We start from the raw sequence: 25,111 nt of genomic DNA, 5'->3' as shown, positions 1-25,111 counted from the left end.
TGTAAATTTAGGAGTTAAAGGGAGATTTCCATTAGTGGCTTAAATAACAAATTGTGTGTCCCTTTATGTGATCTAAATACACAAGACGAAACAATTGCTCATATTGTGAGAAAAAATATCATCCCTCCCCAACATATGTATTAAAAAATACGTCTTCACTAAAGGAATATTTTCAAATGACTTAAAACTATTGAAAAAAAGATGCATACTCTTGCTTCAGCTTTGGGTTTACTATAGTTCTTCATATGAGCGTTTGGCCTTTATCTGTGCAGTAAGTCAGCCTTGTAGAATTGTCCAGAGGTGAGTCAACCCTCCTCTCTTACATATACCCGCATGCACTAAAGTGCCCCTGTCAGAAGTGCTCTGATGAATACCAGCGCACGCACACCTGACAGCTTCTCCCAATTACGTCTCCAATGAAGACACAACGCACACACTCACACTCCAGATGCTGATACAGAGACCCAGAGAAGGAAGCAGCCTTCTGCGGCTCACACCAGAGCTTGAGCTGATGTTGCTTGACACGGTCAAAAACAAAGCTCAGTGTTTCTTCACCGCTACGTTAAGCATCAGCACTGGCGTGTCAGGCCTTACCTGCTTCCTGTTTGAAGGCTCCATGGAAACCCACAGTGACGACGCCACCTGGTCAGTGTCAGCAAAAGTCAGTATGAGGGGTAGAGAGGAGATATAGAGAAAACTGAGGGGGAGACATGGAGTAAAGGAGCACCAGGTCCCACTGCTTTAGGAAACTTCAATTTTAAGAAATATCGATTCAGTCTTCAAAACACTTAATTCAGACACTTTAAATTTTAATTTTAATAAACACTTGCATTGCACTGTGAATCTTGGAAGAGACGATCAAATAAATGCTTAGATGACTTGCCACATAGAATGATGCTGTGCACCTGGATTAAAAGCTAGCTGGTTTTGGAAGACACATTAGAGGTAAAGCTCTAAAAAAGTTCCATTCATCCTCAGCCCACTGCTTATTTTTTGGCTGCAGTCTTGTCAAATGGTTGCACATTGAGGCTAGAGAGCCATGAGATGCCTTCAGGGAGTTTTTTTGTTTGTTTGTTTGTTTGTTTTAAAGGCTACTGGTGCATTTTAAGAAGTAACATACATGAAATGTATTCATTGTGTCAGCCTGTTGTTTATTGATCACTAAAGTTGTGCCACATGCGCACATTTGGTATAAGCCTGTAGAATAATGATAATAATAATAGTTGTAGTCATAATATAATTTAATCCAGACAATGTAAATGATTTGATTTAGCTTATATTAACTTTAAAGTAGCTTTGTGATGTCGAGTCTTGTAGGTCTCCTGTCAGAGTTGCTGCTTCGTGCCTTAATCTGCTAATTAATGAAACATGGAAACAAGTCTGGAAAATGGCTTCTTGATTTGCAGAATCTGCAATAAATCTACATCCATTACAGCCTGATAAGAACAGAGCATTGCGACACAGATGCATAAGAGAAAGAGGGAGCAGCAGAATGCTGGTATTTGTTTTTTAGCCTTCCCCCAAATTGAGGCCACACTTTTAAGGTCAGCAGAGTGCGAGGAAGTGCAGCGGGTTGCAGAATGTTGCTGGCACTTAGCTTGGCGCACTTCTGAACCTCATAGACGTCTGTGGCAAGGTCACTGCAGGAAGCATAAATGGGAGTTGATGGCTCCGTTGTTCCGTGTCATCCGCCGTGCTCTCCACCATACTATTCGAGGACGGCACTACTGAGCGCAGCTGACATCATGTACATATATGCACACAAAGGAGGCAGGCCATGTTAAAAAAGCGTGGCAAAAATAGAGCCCAGCCCGACACAAGCTTCAGTTAGCCCACACAATGTGATGATGGAATATAATTGATGCATTTCCTGTTTTTCAACCAGAGAGAGCTTTTTTTTGTGTGTGCTGGCCTCCACAAACACACGTCTTTGTGTCTGACAGCATGTTAGTGGAAGTTTTTTGTAAGTATTTGTTGGCTTTTTTTAAATCTGCTTTCTAAATGCAAAGGGATAATGGGAATTCATGATGAGAGGCCAGAGTGGTCCTGATGCTCTCTGTTCATCCCTTTTCCACTTTTTTTTTTTTTACCTTGAGAATGCATTGTTTTACTGCAAATTATAACCATAAAAAAGCCTCTGATCCCCCATTCTGTTAAATTAATAGAATTACGCAAAAAATGTAATGATAGCAATTAAGTCTTGAAAATGCAAATTTTATAGTCAAGGACGATTACCTCATTTATAGCATGTGCTGGAATGATGCCAGACGAAGGTAATTTAGATCCGGGTTGCTCACGGTTACATCATGATGAATATGAGACGAGCTGGGGCCTCATCAGGCACCTCCAGTCACCCAACTCTCAATCAAATGGCGAGGTATGGGTGGAGTTTGAGGGAATGAGGAACATGTTATGTTGTCAGGGTAACTCCTCCCCAGGAAAGAAAGGCATACATCAAAAGTAAATGGGACGGAAACCCATAGTTGTTCTTACGGACTGTACTTCTGCACCGACCATGACTTTTAAAGATGCTCTTGACTTCTTTGACTTCACAAATATTATGCAAATTTCACACAGAGAGAATCTCTAATGCATTTTTACAATGAATCCTGACATTTCAGGAGCAAAATGGATCCTAACGTAGGTTTGATGGAAGTCTCTCAGGACGGCACTGAACGCCCTGTTAACCTCATAATGTTTATCACACGAGATTAAAAATCTCACATCAAAACTCCACACCCAAAAATGACATTTGAACGCAAGGATTTTTAAAATCATAACTGCGTTTTTGTGAGTAAAAGACTCACATTAGTTAATTATTCGAGAAGGCAGCTGCGAATGGCATGAATATTTTATGGCGGCCTGCCTGGTGTCGTGATCTCTAATAGCCTAACATTTCACTTTAGCACTCCCTCCCTGAGTGCAATGTAACTCAGGACTGCCCTAATCAACAACTGTTTTACATGTTGGAGTATGGAACACAGGGGCATGGCACTTCCTGGATGTCTGCCTGTCTAGAAAGAAAGTCATGTAAAGTCATTGCAAAGATATCAGTCATATAATGTTTTCAAATATATTGATTTAGTGTGATTTCACCTCCAGGGTGATTTAATAGTAAGCAAGCAGCAAGATAAAATAGCACAAATATCCCTTTTTGTTTCTTTTAAATCTGGAAAGCCATTTAACTAACATTTCACCCATGCCTGGCTATTACACAGTCTATTGACACACATTGCACCCGGGTTGGACTCTTTCTCAACCCCATCCATCGGTCACACAGATTGTCCCCTGGTAGGCAGAGGCCTGCGACGTTAATGGAAATGGGGCGATGCTGGGAGCATAGAGCCTGGAGAAGCCTGGATGATCCCTCAGGCCATGGCTGCCACGGGATGAAATAGAGAGACTATTACAGCAGAGTTGTAAAGCCCCACACGCTCCACGCACTATCATAATAGAATATTGATTCTATCAGATGGCAGGCCCCGGCCTGTCCCCGCAATGAAGAAAAGAGCACTAAAGGTCATTGTGTAAAAGAACAGAGTGGGAGAGAGAGAGAGAGAGAGACTGAAGAGCAGAGGTATATGAGCAGAATAGTGTGGACAGGAAAGGAGAGGACAGCTGTTGTGATACTGTATCCATGTTTTAACCGAACACAAACTAATTGAAAAATAAAAAAAAAACAAGCAGAAGTGAATCTGCTTTATGAATAAAGTTGAATAAATTGCTCTGTTGTTTATTTTCTTTTCTCCTTTTTTTTTTTTCTTTGCCGCATCTGTCTCCACAGCCATAAGTAACAGGGAAGCAATTTCAACCATTAATTGTTGATCAAGGCGGTTGGGAAAAGCGCCAAAGGAAAAGGATGACAAATAAGCGCCCACCACGCGAACAGCAGTACAAATTACACCACAAGCAGGAGACATTTATGCTTGATTGGAGCAATTTAATGTTTTCTTACAAAAAAAAAGCCCACAAATCCTGGGAGGACATTTAAGGAAATTACTTTTTAATCATCCAAGGAGCCGCTGCGCCTTGTCTCTCCTGATGGCCCCATATTGAAGACTTAGAGTCATTAGGAGGACTTCATTGGCCACTTCTTTAGCAACAGTTGGACTTTTTAGGGATAAATTAGTCCAATCTGAACTTTAACTGTTGGACTTTGGTTAAAACGGAGTTAAATGATTTTGTAAAATGGTTTTCTGCTTAATATAGAAAGTCTTACAAAAAATATGCACTGCAATAATCTCACATTACAGGCTCAGAAAACACTTTTATCAAACCACACTTGTTGGCGACATAGGACATAGATCTTTTGATGGATGTTAGTGTGTCTTTTAATTCAAACTATGACCTTTTTTCCTAAACCTAACCAGGTATTTATGTTGCCTAAAGTTAATCAACTGATAGAATAACAGTGGAAGAAAGCAAGTCTGCTTGAATCTTGTGTTTATTGGGATCCTCCGACCTCCTGATGCAGACAGTCTTGTTGGCCCTGGGACCTGCTGGTATATGCATGTCAGTAGAAAAAGAATAATGCAAAAAGTCATATTGCAAGATGTAGTGTTTTGTGCTTTTTATGTGTATGGTGTGAGATTGGGCTGAATATAGATATATAGTGTGTAGAAATGTCATGTTTTATAAGATTTAGATTCAAGTTATGTCACACAGCTGGTATTCTCACTCTAAATGTATAAATGAAGCCCAAACCACCCCCACCGCCCCTGCCTATACACCCATCACACTCTGTATCCAAGTCAGGCAAGGCACATGCTTAACAATGCCACAATACATTAAGAAATTGACTAATCTTTGCTGTGACATTATGGCCCTGTACACAAACTTCATGATGAATTCTGTTTTTCTTGGCCCTTGGAAAATATATTCATGAAATTTCAATGTCAGATGAAACAAGTCATCTTTTAACCAGAGCTTGACTGTGACATACCATTCCTCATCTCCATTCAGGGCAAGGCTTTATTTTAGTCAAATAAATATCCATTTGTCTTGCTGTATTTCTTTTTTTTTGCCCCAATTCACACACACAGCCACAGTAATTGAACAGTAGTTGTTGTCAAGGGCCCCGGCAAATGAAACTGCCATTGTAGCATCAAAAATAATCAATTTGATGAGTCTTGTATATACTCCCATACTCAAAGTAATGTGATATTGATCCGCCACTCTGATATAGTACTCCTCTCCTGCACCAGAATGATTATTGGCTTTTGACAAATTCCTGCACAATCTTTTATCCCCCCCCCCCCCCCCCCCAACTCTTGCTCTGCTCAGCCACCTCCTTTTTTTTTTTTTTCTCAAAGCACCGGTGCCAAAGCCCAGAGCCCCAATTCCACTCTGCAGCCTCTCTGCGTGTTTGTAACACACTTGGACAATAAAAGACTCTTTTTTTTATTGCTAAACAACAGCAGGAATACAATTTGACCCGATCAGTCTGCATCAAAGCATTTTACACGCAACTCAATTTGCATCTAAAAGACATGCAATTTCATATCCTTTGCCTCTCATGGTTTTTTTTTCACCTCCACACACAAAATCACACACACACACCTTTAAGTTATTATGTTTCATAGTGTTGTGAGGCATTGTGGATGGTAGCTCTGAAAAACTAATACATTATTTAAATCCAAATCACCCTCCCCTGTCTGACTATGTTATAGATGACAGTAACGCTGCCACGCCACCCTACCCTACACCTCTCTCTCTCTCTCTCACACACACACACACCTATATTCACTCTTTTTTACACTCTTTTCTCTCTGATTCAGAGGGATACAAAGGACCAAGACAGGCCTCTGTATGGAGGGATGGTTGGAGTATAAGATGAAGAGGTAGGAGATGATGGATGGATGGAAAAATGGATGGATGGCAGAATTGATGGGATTCGGGAGTGTATAAAGGCAGAGGAGGGAAGGCAGATGAATGATGGACAGTGGGGGAAGTGTTGGAGGTGAGGAAGGAGAGAGCAGGCCACAGAGGAAAGATGGAAAGATGGCAGGCCTCAGCGCCAGGCCAGTCTGTATTGATTAGTGTGTGTAATAAAGAAAGTGAGACACCTGGCCCCTGAGAGGGCATGGTTCACTTGGTGTCTGCTTTAACAAGGAGTGTGCATCACAGTGTATATGCGTGTGTTTAGATCTGAAGTCACTAAATATGCCGATGCATGCATTTTATACACAAAAAAATGCCAACGGGTGTCTGCAGAAATGAATAAATGAACAAGCACAGTGTGTGTGTGTGTGTGTGTGTGCACCTGTGTCTGTTTGTTTGTTAGCTCATGTACAGAGTGTGTGTGTGCAAGCTGAAGGCTGCTGTGCATGAAACATACGCACACACACACACAGAACAAGAGCCTGCTCATGGAAAAATCAATACGATGGTGATAGAAATATGCTTGAATGTTCTCTAGGTGAGAGATTGATCTGAGCTCCACAGAGGGTCTGTCCAAAACCAAATAATGGTTAGGGGCCAGCGACCTCCAGATCTCCACAGAAAACAATAATTATAACTACGCTGTGTATGCCTGGACTAAGCATAAAGGCCAGAGTCAATGAAGGCTAAATGCTAGCATTGCAAAGGTGAGATTTCAGCAGCAAGAAAAAACAAAGCCTTCAACACTAATTATGTTCACTGTGTAATTGTAGTGAATTGTGATATTAAGAAACCTTTATTAGTCCCACAATGGGGAAATTGCATATATATATAATATAATATAATATATAATATATATATATATGTATATATATATATATATATACATATATACATATATACATATATATATATATATATATATATATATATATATATATATATATATACATATAATATATTTCTAAGGACACGTGTTTTCTCTCGGTACAGATCTTTTTTTTTATTTGCCCTAGATAATAATATGCAATGCCTGAACAAGTAGCTAGTCCATCAATCACATGGCAAACTGAAGAAACAAACAACAAGTCAACCTCACACACACAACTACAGCCACATCAAGCACATGCAGACTCATCACAGAAAGGCAGTGCTTCTTACTGTGAGGTGACAGTAGTAAGCACCGCACCGCCGTCCCACTCATTTTCTTCTTTCATATATTATAGCACGTTCTCCTAAATAGACCCAGAGAGAGCCCAAGCCACCTGCATTATTATGTGTGTCAAACTGGACCCCTGTGTCTGATAATGACCATTCACTACAGCTGAATTTATATTTGGAGGAATGTGTTACAGTCCAGAGTGAAGCACCTATTATATTTAAAATGTGATGTTCACCTAAACGGAAAAGAGATGAGGAATATATAATGAGAGAGCTGCCTCAAAGCTGGTGTTTCGTTGGTGGTGCTCTGTCTGTCTGGCCAAAAACCAAATTGGGTCTAACCTACTGTCAGACATAATGAAAAGAAAGTCTCTCACATGTATTTTGTAATTTTGTCCAATTACGTTAGAGAGGGGGAAAGGTTTTCGAATTAATATAAGAATTAAATATTTCCAGGCTAAAGCTGTCTTTGTAAGTATCAGGTCAAAGAAAAAAAATGTATTAAAGTGCCCAAGTCAAAATTTGTAATAGTTCCTCACATCCTAGTAAAATATGTTAACATATGAGTTGGTCTTATTTTCCCAAGGCTGGCTTGGACAACAGAAAATCCTGATACTACCTTCCGCAGCCTATCATCAGCACAGCCACTTTTTGAGTGATGAGTCTCCTACAGGAACCAACAGCTGTATGTGCAAATCATGCATATAAATCAATTACCGGGGCCCTATGTACTTTAAATGCACCCATTAATTAAGCAATGTCAGACACAATGAACCGTGAAGTTCATTACATTTTTAGCATTCAAACCCAGGATTATTTGAAGAGTGCATGAGAGAGAGGGAGACGGGTTTACCTAATGATTAGCCCCATAGCTCAATGTCGGGCAGATGCCAGCGGAAATTTCAGGAAAGCTGTTGTGAGAGGAGACAGAACAGCAGCGAGCTGTCTCAGCAATCTGCAAAACATGAGAGGGTTGATCAAAAGCAAGGCAAGTAACGACAACAACTACGAGCTGGGGCCAAATCCAGACCATTCCAGGGATCCATCAAACATCTCAAGCCTCTTTGCATTTTCGCTTAACTAGTGTGCCTGAAAATGTATTTTTAAACAAATAAAGTTAGAGGCTTAGTCTCTAATTACAAAGTGCTTGCTAAATCTTCTGCTTCCATTTTTGTAAACTCTTAAATTGGTCCAATTTTCCAAAGTAAACACACGCCCCTTTCTCTCTGAGCTCACCCCGAAGCCACGCCTCCCAATCACATGGACGCGCATCACCTGAAGACGAGCTGCGGTCTGTGACTTCGGCCATCATGCACGTACCTCTCTGGTGCACAGAGCAGGAAGAGAGTGACAACCAGTCAATACTCCGCACAGGGTCCACCCGGAGGATTGGCTGATGTTTTTAGAGTTTTATAGCTTCCACAGATGATTCATATTCTTCGTTTTAATGTCAAACTGCCGAGCTAATCGGTTGCCATCGGATTGTAAAGAGAAGTTACACTAATTTAACAAAAAGTGCATCAGAATGAAATCTCCTACCCGACCTTTAATATGCAGAGATTGATAGGATAATGGCATTGTGTCTTGAAAAATACAACTTTAAATGATAATGCCAGGCTGTGGTTTGGTTCAGGCTCCTGTGAGATGACAGGAGAGCTTGTGTGTATGTGTGTGTTTGAGGTGGAAGGAGTGAGGGTGGTGGTGGAGGTGGGGGGGGATCAGAGAGAAGAAGCTGGGCCCAGCTGCCTGGCATTAAGCAATGACCTCTGCATAATGAAAGATGGCGACAACATTTCCCACTCATTACAAGGTTCCACACTGTGACAAGATTTGCATATTCATATATTTTTCCCTTCACCTCCCTTCACGCTTTTTTTTTTTCACCACAAATTATTTTTCCTGTGAGCAGGACATCTGCCTCCTCGACACTGCACTCTGGAAGAGGGGGGAAAAAAATAAATAAATATGTGTGTAGAGAGGCGCATGATCTATCCAGATGCCACTGAAATATGGCACGATGTCGACATCGTCGCACACCCCAACCGTGTGTGTTTTTCCACGGCTTAAGCACCAGGAAATCATGTTCGGGTTCAGCGAAGAAGAATACAGCTCAGGCATAAAAAAACCTGACAGAGGTCTAGAATGTATATCTGTTTTGCATACTATTGTTCTGACATAAACGCCACCACCAATACTGGTGATGCAGGTTCCACAAGGCCAACTGAAATTCATGCTACACAGCAGAGGATGGGTAGACGAGTAGAACGGCTGCCCTTTGAGAACTTTCTCTTACAACACTAAATTGAAGTATTGCATTGTGTTTACTACAACTCAACTCAACTCAGTTTTATTTATACAGCGCATTTTACAATCAGAAATTGTCTCAAAGCGCTTCACAGAAACCCAGAGCGTGAGACCCAGAGCCTGAACCCCTTTAAGAGCACTGTGGCAAGGAAAAACTCCCTTTAAGAGGAAGAAACCTTGAGCAGGACCCGTCAACTTAAGGAGGAACCTTCCTGCTGCCAGTCGGCCGGCTGGAGGAGGAGAAGAAGAGGGAGACAGGACAGAGAGGATGAAGGAGAGAGAGAGAGGAACAAACATGCAAGCAAGATGAGACAGTGATTATATTATAATGGATATCTATATATATCGTCAGTCCATAAGTAGTAATAGTAACATAACATAAGGTAACATTTGTAGATTTATTTAAAAAATGTTAAATTACTCCTGTGTCCTCCTTTTCTGGAGCAAAACTGCTTCAGAACACCAAGCACTTCAGTTTCCTGCATAAATTATTATATTTCAACATCAAATGAACATACAGACATGTATACAAAGACAGAAACTGTACAATATTCTTCATCAAAAGAAGTGCTTTAGTGCATTATTACAGAAAAGGTTTGAAAAGAATAAAAACTGTTGCAAAAGTGTGAATTTGAAGCCTTTTTTTTTTTTAGTTGAGCAACTTTAATTCAAATGAATCAGGCTGAGCCGCACCCGCCAACCCTGCCCGGAGAGTTGCCGATCTCAACGTGCAGCATAACGATCACCACAGCACTTCTGAATACAAACTGTTTTATGTGAATACCTCAAGCTGAGGGCTACATAAATATAGAATTAGACAAAGTGTTATTTTTTCTTTTTATGTTTTATTTCCCCCCCCCCCCCTCTCCTTCTTTCCACTCTCTCCAGCAACATCCCCAGGTTGGGTTGGCTCTAAGCAGATGCAGGCACTTACTTCAAAAAAAGTTGCAGCTCCCTTATGATAGCACTGCAAAAAGGTTTTCTTTTAACTTAAATCAGCAAATGTGTGGCGCGGAGACCTAGCGGCGTGTTTTTCCTCCCTCAGAAATAATTGCTCCCAGGGATCAATTTGAAATTTAAATTGTGGTGAAATGGTGTTTGTCATTAACAATCAAATATTTGAACCATTGGAATACCTTTGCCCCCTTTGTATCTGCACCCTTTGCCCCGCAGTTTAAAAATACTACACACGGGGTGTTGTTTTTGATGGGTATGAATAGGAAAAAAAAGGTGATGATGCTCTCAGAAAAACATCACAGGAGCGAGAAAGCAGGATGGGATACAAGAGCTATTCATTAAATTTGATAGATTTATACAAAAGAATAATAAATCAAAACAAATGGTACGCCATGCCGCTGCTCAGACTAAACATCATGTTGCACATAGAGGAAAACAGTGTAAGCTAAAAGTAAGGAGTAAGAAGTTGAATGACACACACGGTAAGGTAGGACAAATGGAGAAAGAGAGGCGCTTCCTGTCATCTCTGAAAGGCACAGTCTCTGCTTAATGTTCATTAGGGGGGCTGATTGAATTGGGGGGTGTAGCACTGTCACTGTTAATGGAGTGATCTCTAATTGGAGCGCATTAGCTTCATAGGTTCTGGCTAGTGTCAAAGGCAGAAGACTGAAGCTGAGAATCCCTCAAAATAAACAAAATGTCATTATGTATTGAGCACTTTAGCAACATTAGCCATAAACACTCATTGATTTCCTTGTAAAATTATGCAGACATCTTCATTATGCATCACAGATGGACGGATAAAAATGGCTAGTTTCTCTTTTCTGTTCTTTAATGGGGGCTTAATGCAGGAGAGGCCTGTGTGTGAGTGCATGTGAGGGAGACTGCATTCTGTGTGTGTGTGTGCACTGTGCACTGCATGCCCCGGGGCCACAACTGTTATGGTTTAAGCATGGAGGTGAGGAGCTAACTTCAAGGCCAAAGTAAGGTGTATTCCTGGTAATGACGAGCACGAATGGCCGCTATTGCCATTCAGTGAGACCCAGAACTTGATCTGTAATGGCTGCCCATAAAGGAGAATCATCATCAATGAAAATGACAGGTTATTAAGATCCGATTTTTAGAAGGGGCTATGGCTTTAGTATGATAGGTTAGCTATCTATAAAACCTTTAAAACCAAGCCTTCCACGACATCAGTCCTGATCCCCATCTCACTACACCCTGTGCCAGAGACACATGCTAATAAGCTCACAACCTTTAATTAAGCAATATGTGTAAGTAGGCGGCCATTACAGCCTGATTTGTGAGCCACTTCATTACACTAAGCACCGGCTAGCAGACACATATTCAATACAAATCAAGCTGGCCTGAATATTATCCTGCTTAATGTGAGGCCAATATTGATATTTTATCACTCGTCTTCTGATTAGTGCCTTTAAAGAATCTTCATATTTCATTGTGTTGAAGCAGTGCAGGACACTTAACAACCTGCATTCATTAGAAGTGTTGCTGAAGTGTTTATTAGGTCATCAGCTCACATATACTCTCTGTGATTAGCTGCATACAGGATTTCAAGGACAGTGCGATTTTTAATGCTTGGTCAACCTTTTGCTTTTTTTATTTATCAATATTTAGAACATGTTGTTGTGTTTTCTTCAAAATTTGTAAATTGTGGTAACTTCTACAGCATATTGTAGAGATTTATACATGTGACATCAGTTTAATGCCCAAATATATGTGTCTCCACTTTAAAATCATTCATTTAGATCTTGCAGTGCAAAACTGGAACCACACCCGCTTCCTCCTACCGGCTCCACACGATGGGACCCTGAGGGAAACAAAACACCTGATGAAACTGTGTAAATAAAAAGCGGTTTGGCTAGCATCTGTAAGACAGTCACACGCGTGTGTGTGTGTGTGTGTGTAACATGAGGCGACTGGGACTGCTGAGCATGTGATTATGATAAAAGCTTGTTTGAGTGACTCACGTCCAAACAGTCTCTTCCGTTTCCGTAGCTGCAGCGAAGCGCTTGTGCCTCCCTTTCCCTCTCTCTGATTGGCCGAGCTCTGACCGGGACAGGCCATCATCCTGGTGGCACTGTCCACTCCGTCCAAGTCACCAACCACCTTCAGAAAAAAAAAAAAAAAAGAACGCATGCTTTAATCAGCTGGGCAACATGAACAGAAAGGTAAAATAAATAAATAAATAAATAAATAAATAAAATGAGCAGTGCAAGGATGATACACCAAACTGTTTCAGGAGTCCCCAGGGCCATATGTATCAAGCATCATAAAGTACAGGTTGAACTTGGATGACAGTGACTGAGATTGGCAGGAGAGCTGCTATTTTCCTCCAGGCCTGCGAGTAGTGTTGTCATGCATAGTCTCTTCTCCTCTGTCCTGGTGCTTAGAGTGAAGTTGGAGGAGAAGCAGAAATGGAGACTTTATATGACACACTACCTCTCGTCCCAGAGGGGAAACAGCTCTCACAACTCCGAGCTGGCCTACTTATGTACAGTGATAGGAAATGTCACAGGTATAAGCCATTATGGAACGATAAACTATACATTTATTAGAAGAAACTAACTATATTTTAATACAACAATACAATAAGTAAAAATTAAAACTATATTAAAAGCAAAAGTCTTTTTAAAAAAATGAAAGGTGGCTCATTACACAGCTAGAGCAGCAAAAAAAAAGAAAAATGTTCCAGGAGTGCTTCTTTATCTAAAACTAGTATAAACTTGCCAGATAATTACATGCGGTGTACTTTGGAGAAGTCCTCCTGCTAAGCAGATATGGCTGCCAGGGAGGCATTAATCTCCTCATGCAACATATAGTACGTAGCCAAGGACATTCCCCCATCTCTCTCTCTCTCTCTTCGTGTGTGTGTGTGTTAGAAAAGACAACTCACACACACACAGCATTCAGCGCACAATCACTTCCTGTAAAAATCAAATTCATATTTCTGAGGGCTGCCGATGACCTCACGGCAAATGAAGCGTAGGTCCTCAGCTCCGCAGCGGCAATCAAACATGCGGCAGAGTAATTACAAAAGAGGGGCAGGAGGGAGAATTGATGCGGTTTGTCAATTAATGTTGCTGCAAGGTGTTTTTTTTTTTTCCTCTAAAGGTTAACTTCTTCATATTCTCTGCATGCTAAATTAGGTCAATATTAGTCCGGTGAGGAGTCATTGTCATGCGTAGATAGACAGTAGGCTGAGTCATGGAGAGGGAGAAAGGTCCTTGATAATGAGAGATTTGATGTTGTATCAAGATGGAAACTGGTTCTAGCTTTTTACTGCTCTTTAGATTCACTGTTATTATCATATGTGTAAGTTATAAGCATCGTAACACCAGGAAATTCCTCGTGAACATAAGATAATTAAAAGTTAAAACCTCGCCATGAGAAAAGAAAGTGCACACCTTTTATTTCTAACAGTTAAGGGGAAAAAAAATTGAGGAGAAACGCGCAGCTGAAATTGCAGAGAAAAGTGTTTTTATTTATACAAGTCGCAGGAGATGCTCATCATCAGCGTTTTTTCCAAGCCATAAATAATTTGCACAGAGAGGTAATATTCAAGCTGGCAGAGCCTTAGTTGTGCATCTTTAATGGAAGTTTTACAGAAGCTGAGCCAGTTCTTGCATATGCTGCTGCCTCCCATATGGAGGGAAGGAGACAAAAGCAGCACAGTTGGCTTGTCCTATCTTTTTATAAGTCCATCGACACTTAAATGCTAGCCCCGGAGAAAATACGACACAGGGGGACATAAACCCACTGTGGTTTTAGGAGGGAAGATAATGACTTTGCCTGCATTAATTTCTTCATCAGCCATCTTGTTTCTACAGACAGAGTGGTTATGAGTCCTTCTCTGAAGGTCCTAGGTTATATAGATGCATTTCCCTGCATAATTTTGGGCCCTAACCGTTGTTGTCAGCAGTGCATTTTGTGGTTTGGCAGCTGTGGAACATCTGTTTATAGGTAATGGGTGTTTGAAAAAGCAACACCTCACTTTACCTTTAATGTGTTTTATTGGAGCACACTGATGGGAATGTAGCTCTAACTTTTTGTATTGTTGTGATTCAGCGAGAAGATTCCTTCAACATGGTCAATGTTACAGACTTAGCCGCCTTGGGCAACAGACGGAATGACAGCATAGGATGGATCATTAATATTAACTTTCTTTAAACACAATTCAATAGTCAATAAAGACTTCATTATATGTTTTTACAACAACACATCCACACAACTTTTCTCCCATCGCTGAGACACAAAGATAAAGTTTCAGTCAACAAAGATAGTTCAATAATGGCTGAATAAACAGCAGAAGTGTAGTTTCTCATGACTCTTACTTTTTAAGTCAAACAGGATACACCTTCCAAACAGTGCCTAGTGTCTATAGCTCAGGGCATTTCTTCCAGGATTTACTTTTTAAGTTGTTAATTTAGACAAATTTTGGGTGGAAATGTGTGCATATTATGCAAAGCTGCTGGCCCCCGGAGCTGTGGTCATGTTAGTCTAAGGGCGGGGAAGAAGTCCTCTGGGGCTTTGGCGTCCAGGACACTGCCTGCAAAAACAGAACTCTTTAAAGGAAATGAGCCATCCGTCAATATTTCCTCAGTAAATGGAAACAGACTTTTTAAGTAGCAGGATTATCCTTTTAACTACCCGGCAATGGAGTCACGTTAGTACACTGTCTAATTACATTTTCACCCTCATGATCCACCTATTTGAGTCCTCCACAGTACAGAGATTTAAAGTAATATACTGCACATACTGTTCTGTCGTGCAGTCTATTTCTTATTTGCTAAAAAATTCATGCTATATCCCAGCAGTGTAAGTGCATCACCGTAAAATGTGCTATTATTTGGTTAAGTGAATAAAGCCTCAACAGAAAATGACTTTAAAATAATATATATTTAAGTAAAGGAATGTATTACTCTGGTCACCGGATCTTCCATGATATATTTTATATTGTATTTTTTTTTATCAATTTAATTTCCATACAAGTACCTCTTTGGCTATTCTTGTCTCCAAGGAGCTGTCACCTTACATTTGAAGGCCAGTTTGTACACAGCACCCTGCTGCAGTGTGTATGTATCACTTCCAGATTTATATAAAGAGCTAATAAAATCAGCTCAAGTGTTCTTCCAAGTGCACGGGATGCCCTTTGGTGATTCCTAGATCTTGCTCTATACATAAAATCAGTCAATATATTCAGGGGAGGATTAGTTTTGAATATGTAAAGTGGGGTACTGTGCTGCGAGGTGAAGGGGAAATGGCGTGGTATACCAGCTCAGTCGCTGAACATGGGTGTTATCGCTCCCTGCTACCAGCGGGTGAAAGAGGATGCCATCGGCACCTTCTGCTGCTGGAGGTCGATGCCTGTGAAGTTGCGAAGAACAGACAGCAACACCCAAGGGAACACAGTGTGTGTATGAGAAAAGAGAGCAACAGTGGAGTGTGTGTGTGTGTGTGTGTGGGTGTGTGTGTGTGTGTGTGTGTGTGTGTGTGTTTTCCAAGGACAGTGACACCTGTCTTTCACTTAAGGTGGCTTCTATGAAACCTTCCTCACAGTTTAAAGAATAGCAAGGATGCATTTTCACAGCAGAAATGTCAGGGATGGATTGTGTCTCTCACAGCGAGCTTACAGTGTGTGTGTCAATGTTATTAGTGTAATACATGTGTGTCAGCATCTGTGTTGGTGTGTTTATGAAAAGTGTGTGTTGGAGATTTTAACTTTTTGTTACATTTGTGTGTGTGTGTATGTGCTCTGTGTGTCTATGAACATGAGATGATGCCTCATCTGCTATGCACAGGTCTAGAGGCTACACACAAAGACAGTGTGACACCAGTAATAGATATACCATGTGGTGTGTTTACTCACATGGGCGCGCCATCAGTCAAAGTGTGATTGAGAACCATTAGAACGCAACAGAGCCTCAGAGCTAATTGTTAGTGCGTGTAATGCTCTCATTCCTCATTCAAACTTCAAAATATTAATTTCGTTGAGATGGTCCAGGTTGCTCCGGGACTGACAGAATGATTGAGGAAAGGAATACATTCCTGCAGTTGTCACAAAGAAATACTTTTAATTAGACAACAATCTGTGGATGACTTAGGCCCCGTTCACACTGGAGAAAGTCATTCCAGCTAGAGTAGGATTGAGCCCAGACAGCCTTTAAGCTGGATGCGTTCAGACCTATTTTCAAATCTGGCTAGCACACACTTGTGTCCGCACTCAATCCGGCTTCATCCAGCATGTTTGCTGTCCTCCAAACCACTAGGTGGCACCTCGTAATATACAGAGTCCGTTCAGGCCGGTCATTGATCAGAATGCGGCCGAATCCTGCTTAAGCCACATTTTTTCCCCCAGTGTGAACGGGGTATTATTCTGACTTGTATCTCTTCAATAATCACAGTAAGGGTTGCAGAATGGAAGCATTTTGATCAGTGAAAAAAAGTTTCTGTATGCATTTTGGTCCCCATCCCTTTCAGTGAGAGGAAGAAAAATGGCAAAAGTGGAGAATAATCAACCACCTCTACCTGTCCTCTGTCACTCCCTCACTTTACCTGAAGACAATGTATTTTAGGACAGAATCTGACTTCCTACATCCTCATTTCAAGGCTCTAACAGTGAAAAGGTGTCTCCAAAAACAGCTGAGGGAACCCTATGAATACGTATACGTCTACACATGGCATTGATAACCCACCTCAATGATGGCTCCATCCGGTTGTCGTAGGAAGTGCCTGTATCTTTGTTTCAGCCCGTTCAGGTACAGTGTATAGATTGACACGTGGGTGCTGGTTTCACCTTCTGGTAAAGGTGCACCTTCTCTGTGCGGTGCATCACTCAAGGCTGCAGAGTTTGACAAGGGGTCCTCTGTTGTCCAGATATAATCATAGACAGCCACCTAATAAAACACAGAAAAAGCAGCATACTGAACAGTGTTGCATTTAGTACTTGTGTTTTCTGCACTGACATTAATACTGTGACTGTATATGTCTGCTGTGACTGCAGCCACACAGCAGGCTAATGGTGCATGAGGGCTACAGGTCTGATCTGTGGCAGGTAAAGAGACAGGTTGTGTTTGTGATTACTGAATCATCAGGGTGGCAGGCGTGTTTATGACTCTCTCTCTCTCTCTGTGTGAATGTGTGCATGTGTCTGGGGCTTACACACCTGTAATATGCTGCCCTTCCCTATTAGGGTGAAAGAAGGGGAGCAAGCAGGGCGTGTAACATGTTATATAGGTCATGTAACTCGAAGTCATCCATGTGTGAAGATCATGGAAGCTCTCGCTCACTGAGAGTGTCTGCCGGTAAAGGCTCGTAATGAGCATAGATCTTATGCATTAACACAAAGACAGATGAGTACACACTCCCTCTTTATATCCATTTCAAATAAAGGTTGAATTATTGTTATATATTTTTACACACCAGCACAATGAAACACATTTATACAGATTTTGCATATACGTTTTAAGTTGTCATTGATTGTGTAAAAGCACAGCGCACAAAGTAGACCTAAAGTGCTAAACAGGGTCATAATTTAAACTTTAACTCAGAGCTAAAGACTCAGCAGTGAAAACTTCACACACACTCACAGAGAGAGTCACAACGAGGAGGAAGTTTTTCAAGGTGACCCCCTAATTGGCTGCGTAATTATGATTCCTCTAAAAATACAGAAAAAGGAAAAAGGCAAACTCATTCAGCCGGGCCATGAGTGGCAGGGTCAAGCTGAAGGAGAGGTTTAATTTGGCTGTATATCGATGTCACCCCACACTTTGTTAACGGTTAGCCAAACACAACTCTAGGCACTTCGCTGAGAAAACAGTGGGAGCCATTACCCCCACATGTAATTAGAGACATAGCATAAACTGCAGACAGCCTAGTGAGCAAAAAGAACCTTATTGTCAAAGTGTAAAAGATTAGAAATAACACCTAAAAAAAGGTGTGTGTGTGTTGGGGATGTGCATGTACTGGGATGCATCTCTTCAACTCTAATTCAGATGCTCATTAGTGAAAGCGCCTCAACTGCTCCTTGCCTCCAGCTTTGCCTTATAGCCCACACTGGGGGAAACTGATTACCTGAATTTCTTAAGTAATCACCACCTCTGCAAGGCAGCAATCAGTCTGTTTGGATAGCATGTGTGTGGTGATTTGCCTTTTTTTTCTTTTTTGAGGAAACACAACTTAGAGTGTGTAGAAATCGTAGATTTTTTTGCGGCCCGTAGCTTGGTTATGATGAAGTAAGAAATCACAAACATTGAAAGTCACGAATGTTGAGGAGGGGGAAAAAAAAGTAAGAAAACATCCTCTCTTCCTCTGCTGGCCACAGGAAGTGTGCCTATGACCCAATTGTGGCTCCACTCCAGGATTTTATAAACCAAGCTGTACAGTGGTGATAGAAACACGGTGGATTGAGCTTCTGTACTCCAAGTCACTTTGGTTAAACACACCTGCTTAAATTCTCCTGTGTGGTGTGCATGTGTATGTATTTTGGCTTGCATGAAAATAGATTTTTTTGATGTTAGCCATGCCACCATCCTACGCTAATTAGCACGTGAAATCCACTTGACAAGACTAGACAAAAGCTTGAAAAGGTGTTTGTGTGTTCGGTTTGGGTGATGCCATTTCATGCAATGCACCATGGCTCTCAGGAAGCATCATTGCCGAGACACAAAAAAGGAAAGAGCATTAGAGGGGCCTGTCTGCTCTACACTACTCTGTTCTGGTCTGTTGTGTTGCGTTATGGTGCTAGCCTGGCTTCTAGCCCTAGCTTGAGTGCTCTCTCCACTCCACCATTGTTCCATTTGATAGCACTAAGTGACTGATTTAGGTTCAATGCCTGCATGGAGCAGACAGGCCAGCTGTGGGTTAAGCAGATAGCATTCAAGTGAGCTAACCCAATTCAAACCCAATCAAGCCAGGATTTATCGTTGGGGTCTGTATTTAGAAATCTGATAGAGTCTGCATCAGTCCCTTGACTTGTATCAGGAGAGACGGGCCTGATTTCTTTTAGCGGAGGACTATAAACAGCAAACCATGTTTTCCAGCAGGGACATAAATTTCAGGATTTGTAGACATTACCGCAAATGCACACTGGGAACGGGAGGGAGGGACAGGAGGGGCACAGGAAGTGGGGATGGCACAGCTGCAGACATGGCTCCATGCAGTTCACAAATATAGTCTGTCTGTCTTTCTGGGAGAAGATGCGATTTCACACCTACCGAATCATACCATATCGCATATGAATGCCGAATAAAAGCAATCAGTCTTTAAATGCAGGCGCCTGTGGAAAGGTTTTCTTTTTTAAAAAAAAATCCACTGTGACTTGTAATAAAATTTGTCTGACCTGTCAATTTTATTCAAGTGTGTGCAAATAGAAAGTCTGTCAAGCAATGAATCTGGAAATCCTGCCACTTATTACTTTTGTCACTTTGAAGCCAAAAATCGGGCAACACTGCCACAGAGATAAAAGGATAAATGTACGACGTTCTAAAAAGGATGTTCTTTGTGTTATATATAAAGAGTGACCCATATTTAAACCTAAATTACGCCTTGAACTTGCAACTAACAGCTAAAAAAGAGGGCAAGGAATTAAATAGTAATTTTCCACTGGGTGACACACTGGTCTAGTAATGTGACTGGTCTAGCCTGGGAAAGGTACAGTGTTATTTCCTCTCACATGTCATTGGCTGTCACATTTGTCAGTGTGTGACGCTTTTCACCATTTTGTGACACGCCAGATATAAACAGAGTGTCTGGAGTCCGTTTCCTCCATGGCTCAATCTGACTCTGTAAGCTGACAACCAAAACAGTTCCCGAACTTGACCTCATAACCCCGCAGTTAACTTTTCTACAGGCCTCAAGAACAAATTAGAAATCAAACACAGTTAAATAAATCTCCTCGTTTGAGTCACTGCCATCAGGGTGGATGCATCACGGATTAATAAACACAAGCCCCAGAGTGAGTTAATTATTTGGAAATGTGCGGACTATACAGTCTCGGGTTTGTTTGCCCACCTACATGTATGTTTGCACACACTGCATGCCACACATCTTAATAGTAGTATGAGAAGTGTGTGCCAGTGTGTGTGTGTGTGTGTGTGAGTGAAGGGAGGAGAGAAGGAGAAGTCTCCGTGAGCAGCAGGCTGAGCCAGGCTGGCTACTGTCCAGCACAGGAGCCTAAGGCATGGGCACAAACAGGCTTGTCAGTCCCCCTGATGATCCCCCCTTAATGATTGATCCAAACTAGATAGCCATCATTACCATTCATGCACTCTCTCTTCCCCTGGATCTCCCCTCCTCTGTTCCTAATTTTACCTCCCATTTGCATGTTCCCATGGACTAATTAAACATTTCCCTGCTCCGTCTCTCCACCTCACTTTTCTCTATCTCTCTGTCTCTGCCTGTGTCCATTGGTATGAAAAATATTGCAGCACATTTTTGGCACATTATTATGTATGAAATGTGAGGGCATAATGTATTCCAGTTGGTTGGCGTTCTCTAGACCCTGTCTGTAATGAGCACAACAGTCTTGGCTATACAGCCAGTATGAACACCCCCCCCCCCTTTTTTTTTCGTGCTTTCTCCCCTCTTAAAGACAAAAGCAGCTGACCTTCCCTCTGTCTGCCACCCACTCGTTTTTCTTCAGCTATTTCCCACCTCTCACCAATTCGTACGTACTGTGGGAGGGCTGGGGATTTCTCCACCACCACCATGAACCTTTTGGTTTGTAGTTCTGTCCCACTTGGCTTTAATTTACAGTGGGAAAATAATTAGAATCTCACTTTTGCAAAGAGTGGAGTGAAAATGTAAACAATGCTTCCCTGCGGGCGGGTGCTTCATCACTTTGACAGGTGCATTTGAATTTGCCTGGGTGGCGGACAGGCTTGGTTATTTATGTGTCAGTCGCACATGGAAGCCCCGGCTGTGGCTGTAGTTGGGACTGAGACTATGGGAAGAGATTGAAGCTCCATGGAGTTGGGGGATATGGGTTTGGATTTTGGATGGTGGTAGTACTGGGGCGCTGGTATTTAGGATGTGGCTGTGGCTGCCATGGCACCTAGAGAAAGGGGTAGAACTGGAGCTGGACATAGAGTTTGGCTGAGAAGAGATTTACAGCTATAGGGAGAAGTAAGAACTAAGGTGCTAAGGCTGATACCTGGACAAGCTGGATTTAGGGGTCTGAACCATGGCTGGGGCTGGACACGGTTAATCTGCAGGTGGATGGTGCTTGAATTTGATTGTATATGCTCGGCACGTAGCATACCAGTCTGTATCAAAGGCATGAGGTTGTAAAAAGGACTATTTTGAGCACAAAGCTAATTTAAAGTGATGTATTTGGAGCCAAGTCACATCATTTTTGGCCAAATTTGTGTACGAGAATTTTATGAACCAAATCTGAGTCATGATACCAAGAACTGCTGTGCAGCTACAGAATTGGCATGATTCACCAAGAACTGTTTAGAATTATCATAGCAATGGATTACCTATTCTATAATACCTTCATCAACCAATGCATGGACACCACTGAGCCTTAGACCACTACGACTGATTTCACGTACACAGATTTGTCTGTACGTTTCAAAACAAAGCTGAAAGGAGCATCAGTGATTATTGCCAAGTGAGAGAGGAGGTAGATGTGGATGCTTCTTTTGTCCACATGCACACACAGAAACAGTAACACTCATCTACATACTAACACACACATACACCCGTGCTCACAAACAGACAAAGCCCCACACAGTGAGGCAACGCATGCGTGCATCTCCAACGCCTGCGGGCGCTTGGGGGCTATGCAGCAGGGAGTGGGGGGAGGGTGGGAGTGGAGGGTTGTGGGGCAATGGGGAGGAGTGGGGGAGTAGAAGTGTGTGTGTGTGTGTGGAGGGGGTGTACTGTGCACTGAGGCTCTCTGAGCTATAGAGGGTCAATCCTTCCACTCCTCCACCATCATTTCTGACAGAGCTGGCCCAGGTTCAAGGCCTGGTTGCTGAACACTGGTTTCATGCCACAGATACAGACAGCATGTAGGCATACAAACACACACGCCAACATGGACTTATAGACACAGAACATCATGCAATGCATATGTACTGTGGTACACATTCACAAAGACTGTTCATCAGGGTCAAACTGTACAAATGCAAACACTCATCCATGCACATACATTACACATACATAGTGTCTCTGGAAGTTGCTAGAATACAGAATACTAAATTATATATAACTATAACTATAACTATAACTATAACTATTCTCTAGCATTAGTATTCATTTGTGTTACCTGCATACTTACATTCCTCCTCTGCCATGTATCCAAGATGGTGACCACTCAGAGTAAGAATTAACTTTAAGGATTTAATGTTCTAATTTTTCTTTCTGATATATTTTCAAATTCTAATTCTGCTTGTTACAGAAAAAAAGTCCAACTTGTTTTATGCACTGCTGCATACCACTGTTTAATGGCCACGCATCGGGTTCATGCAACACATGCACACGGCCAAGACACGGTACAGCACATTGCACATGGCTGGGAACAGACCAAAAACCACAAAGCATAAAAGACCATCGACATACATGCTTGGATAAGCCAAGCAATGTCAGCCATTAGAATGGAAATAGATATGCTATTATTGTAAATTTGGCCAATATGTGGACGGTCGGCAGATATAATTGGAGCAGCTTGAAAATGGCATGGATGCACACTGTCTGCGTTGGGCCTGATTTGGCTGAAGCAAAGGTCTGTGTCTGGTTAAACGCACCACTGGACAAGACAGGCAACCCATTCATATTTGCATGGAGGGACACACATATATGCGCGCACACACACAGTGACAAAATGGCTAGTGTGTTACAGAAGCTTCCACCCACCCTCCTCACATTGCTGCGACCATAAAGCAAAGATCACTGTCTATAAAATTTTCAACTTGAATGATCATAGTTAAAAGTGCAATAACACACAAACTCCATCCCTAAGTAACACAAACCGAATTGGACTTCGAGAAAAGATAAACAAGCAAAACTGACTGAATTTAGAGTCAAAATAAACCGAACGACTTTAAAAGCGATTATACAGTGAGATAGTATCTCTGAGTGCCTGAGATAATCCCGAAAATAAGATATGCATAATTCACTGTTACTAATCTCCTTTGCAGAAAGCCTACTCCCTACCTACAGTAAACAACTCAGATAGCAACCCATCGTTTTTCTTCCACACCATGTCTGACTCACCCCGCACCCTAAGGAGATCACTTTTTCCAGGTTTCTTCTGGAGCATATTGAAGTTTACTTGCAGCTTTAATTAACAAAGGACAATAAGTCAAAGCTTCAAATATTCTCCATTCACAAAGGACTTATAATCACATTTTAATCTAGTCACTTTAATCTAGTATTGCATGAATACTTTAAGTTAAATAAGAATTTGCCTGCAAATATGTGACCACACAGCACACATAAGCCAGTAAGGCTAAAACATTAGCATATTGTAATATAAGCATCTCTTAGCATGACCACTGACCACTGATACTTTGAATAACTAGCTAAATCATCATGAACCTGAACCTTTTATGGTTGGGATTTTAAGTGCATGCAACACTTATTTCCAGATGTTCAATTCTCAAAATTGAGACCGGGCTTCATATTAAGATGCGGCAGACAGATGCCAAAGTTCAGTATTGCCTTTGATATCCAGAATTTGACTTTAGAGTAGCTTCTACCTAATCAAGCCTTGGAGGCTGGAGGTGATAAGTATCCAAGCCAATAACCAAAAAATGAGAGCTGGTAATCAGTGGTAAGACTTCACACATGGATATAGTGTGTGTGCACACACACACACACGCACACACCAACACACACAGCATGCTCTCTCTTAAAGGTTATGAGTAAAAACCCTTATGAAAAAAAAAAAACCTCCAAATGTCTATCTCTCCTCAGGATGTCATGTGGGGCTGTTAAGACGCGACACCTGTCACAATCACCAGGACTTCTTCATCCCCTCCAGGCCACAGGAAGCGGCCAAGGTCAAACTCTTTAAAGGAAAGGAAGGGAGTGAAGGGGACAGAAGTGACTAACGACAGACAGTCACAAAGAATTAGGTCTGTCAAGTTCAAGCTTTAAAACCTCCATGGAGTCAGACGTTTTATATATATATATATATATATATATATATATATATATATATATATATATATATATATATATATATATATATATATATATGCATGTGTCTGCATGTGTATGTTACATACTGACCCTGTACTGTCTGCATTTCTTCACCCTGTAACATTTTTTAGCTGACACAGTTAAGCTCTTTTCTCCTGTAATGACATCTCACTGTGGCACTAAAATGTTTGGTTAAAGCAACCCCGGCTCTGAACCTCAGGAACTGGTAGGATTTCAGTCCATGTTTGGAGAGCTCTTGGTAGAATCTTTCCTCACTCTTTAACAGTCCAATTTGTCAGCTTCTGTTTCACATTACTGAATGGCAAGCACTCTTTAGGCTTGATGGAAGAAGAAGAAGAAGAGGAGGAGGGGATGAAGGAAGCCTAGAAGTGGTGAAAACCTGGTGTCAATTTAACTTCTTCCAGCTGCACATGTTTTGACAGCTGATGGGCGAAAGCATCATATTATGAAGAAATTATAGAAAAAAAGCTCTTCCTCACTGATGGAGTCAAGTGTCCAAAATATTCAAAACAATATCCAAGCGTCTTAGCTAGATCCTTTTTGTGTGACACATAGGTTGAAAATAGAGTAGGCTTGCTAACCAAAGCACTTCCTTGTTTCTCTTATTCCCTCACTTTGA

General features: G+C 41.5%; 1 protein-coding gene across 1 annotated transcript in view; it reads right to left on the bottom strand.

Annotated features, from left to right (window-relative positions):
• Positions 1-12,056: 12,056 nt before the first annotated feature.
• The window catches only part of ofcc1 (orofacial cleft 1 candidate 1), a 67,245-nt gene continuing 54,190 nt past the window's right edge, over positions 12,057-25,111 (bottom strand). Inside the window, exons 22-24 of the mRNA XM_028433384.1 lie at positions 17,016-17,216; positions 12,291-12,429; positions 12,057-12,130 (exon numbers count right to left, since the gene is read on the bottom strand). Coding sequence (XP_028289185.1) covers positions 12,057-12,130; positions 12,291-12,429; positions 17,016-17,216 — 414 coding nt within the window. The remainder of the gene's footprint in view (positions 12,131-12,290; positions 12,430-17,015; positions 17,217-25,111) is intronic.

This window comes from Parambassis ranga, chromosome 20 (assembly GCF_900634625.1).
Source record: "Parambassis ranga chromosome 20, fParRan2.1, whole genome shotgun sequence".
NCBI classification, from domain to species: Eukaryota; Metazoa; Chordata; class Actinopteri; family Ambassidae; genus Parambassis; species Parambassis ranga.
The sequence above is the reverse complement of the archived record's forward strand: the minus strand, read 5'-3'. Positions and strand labels throughout refer to the sequence as shown.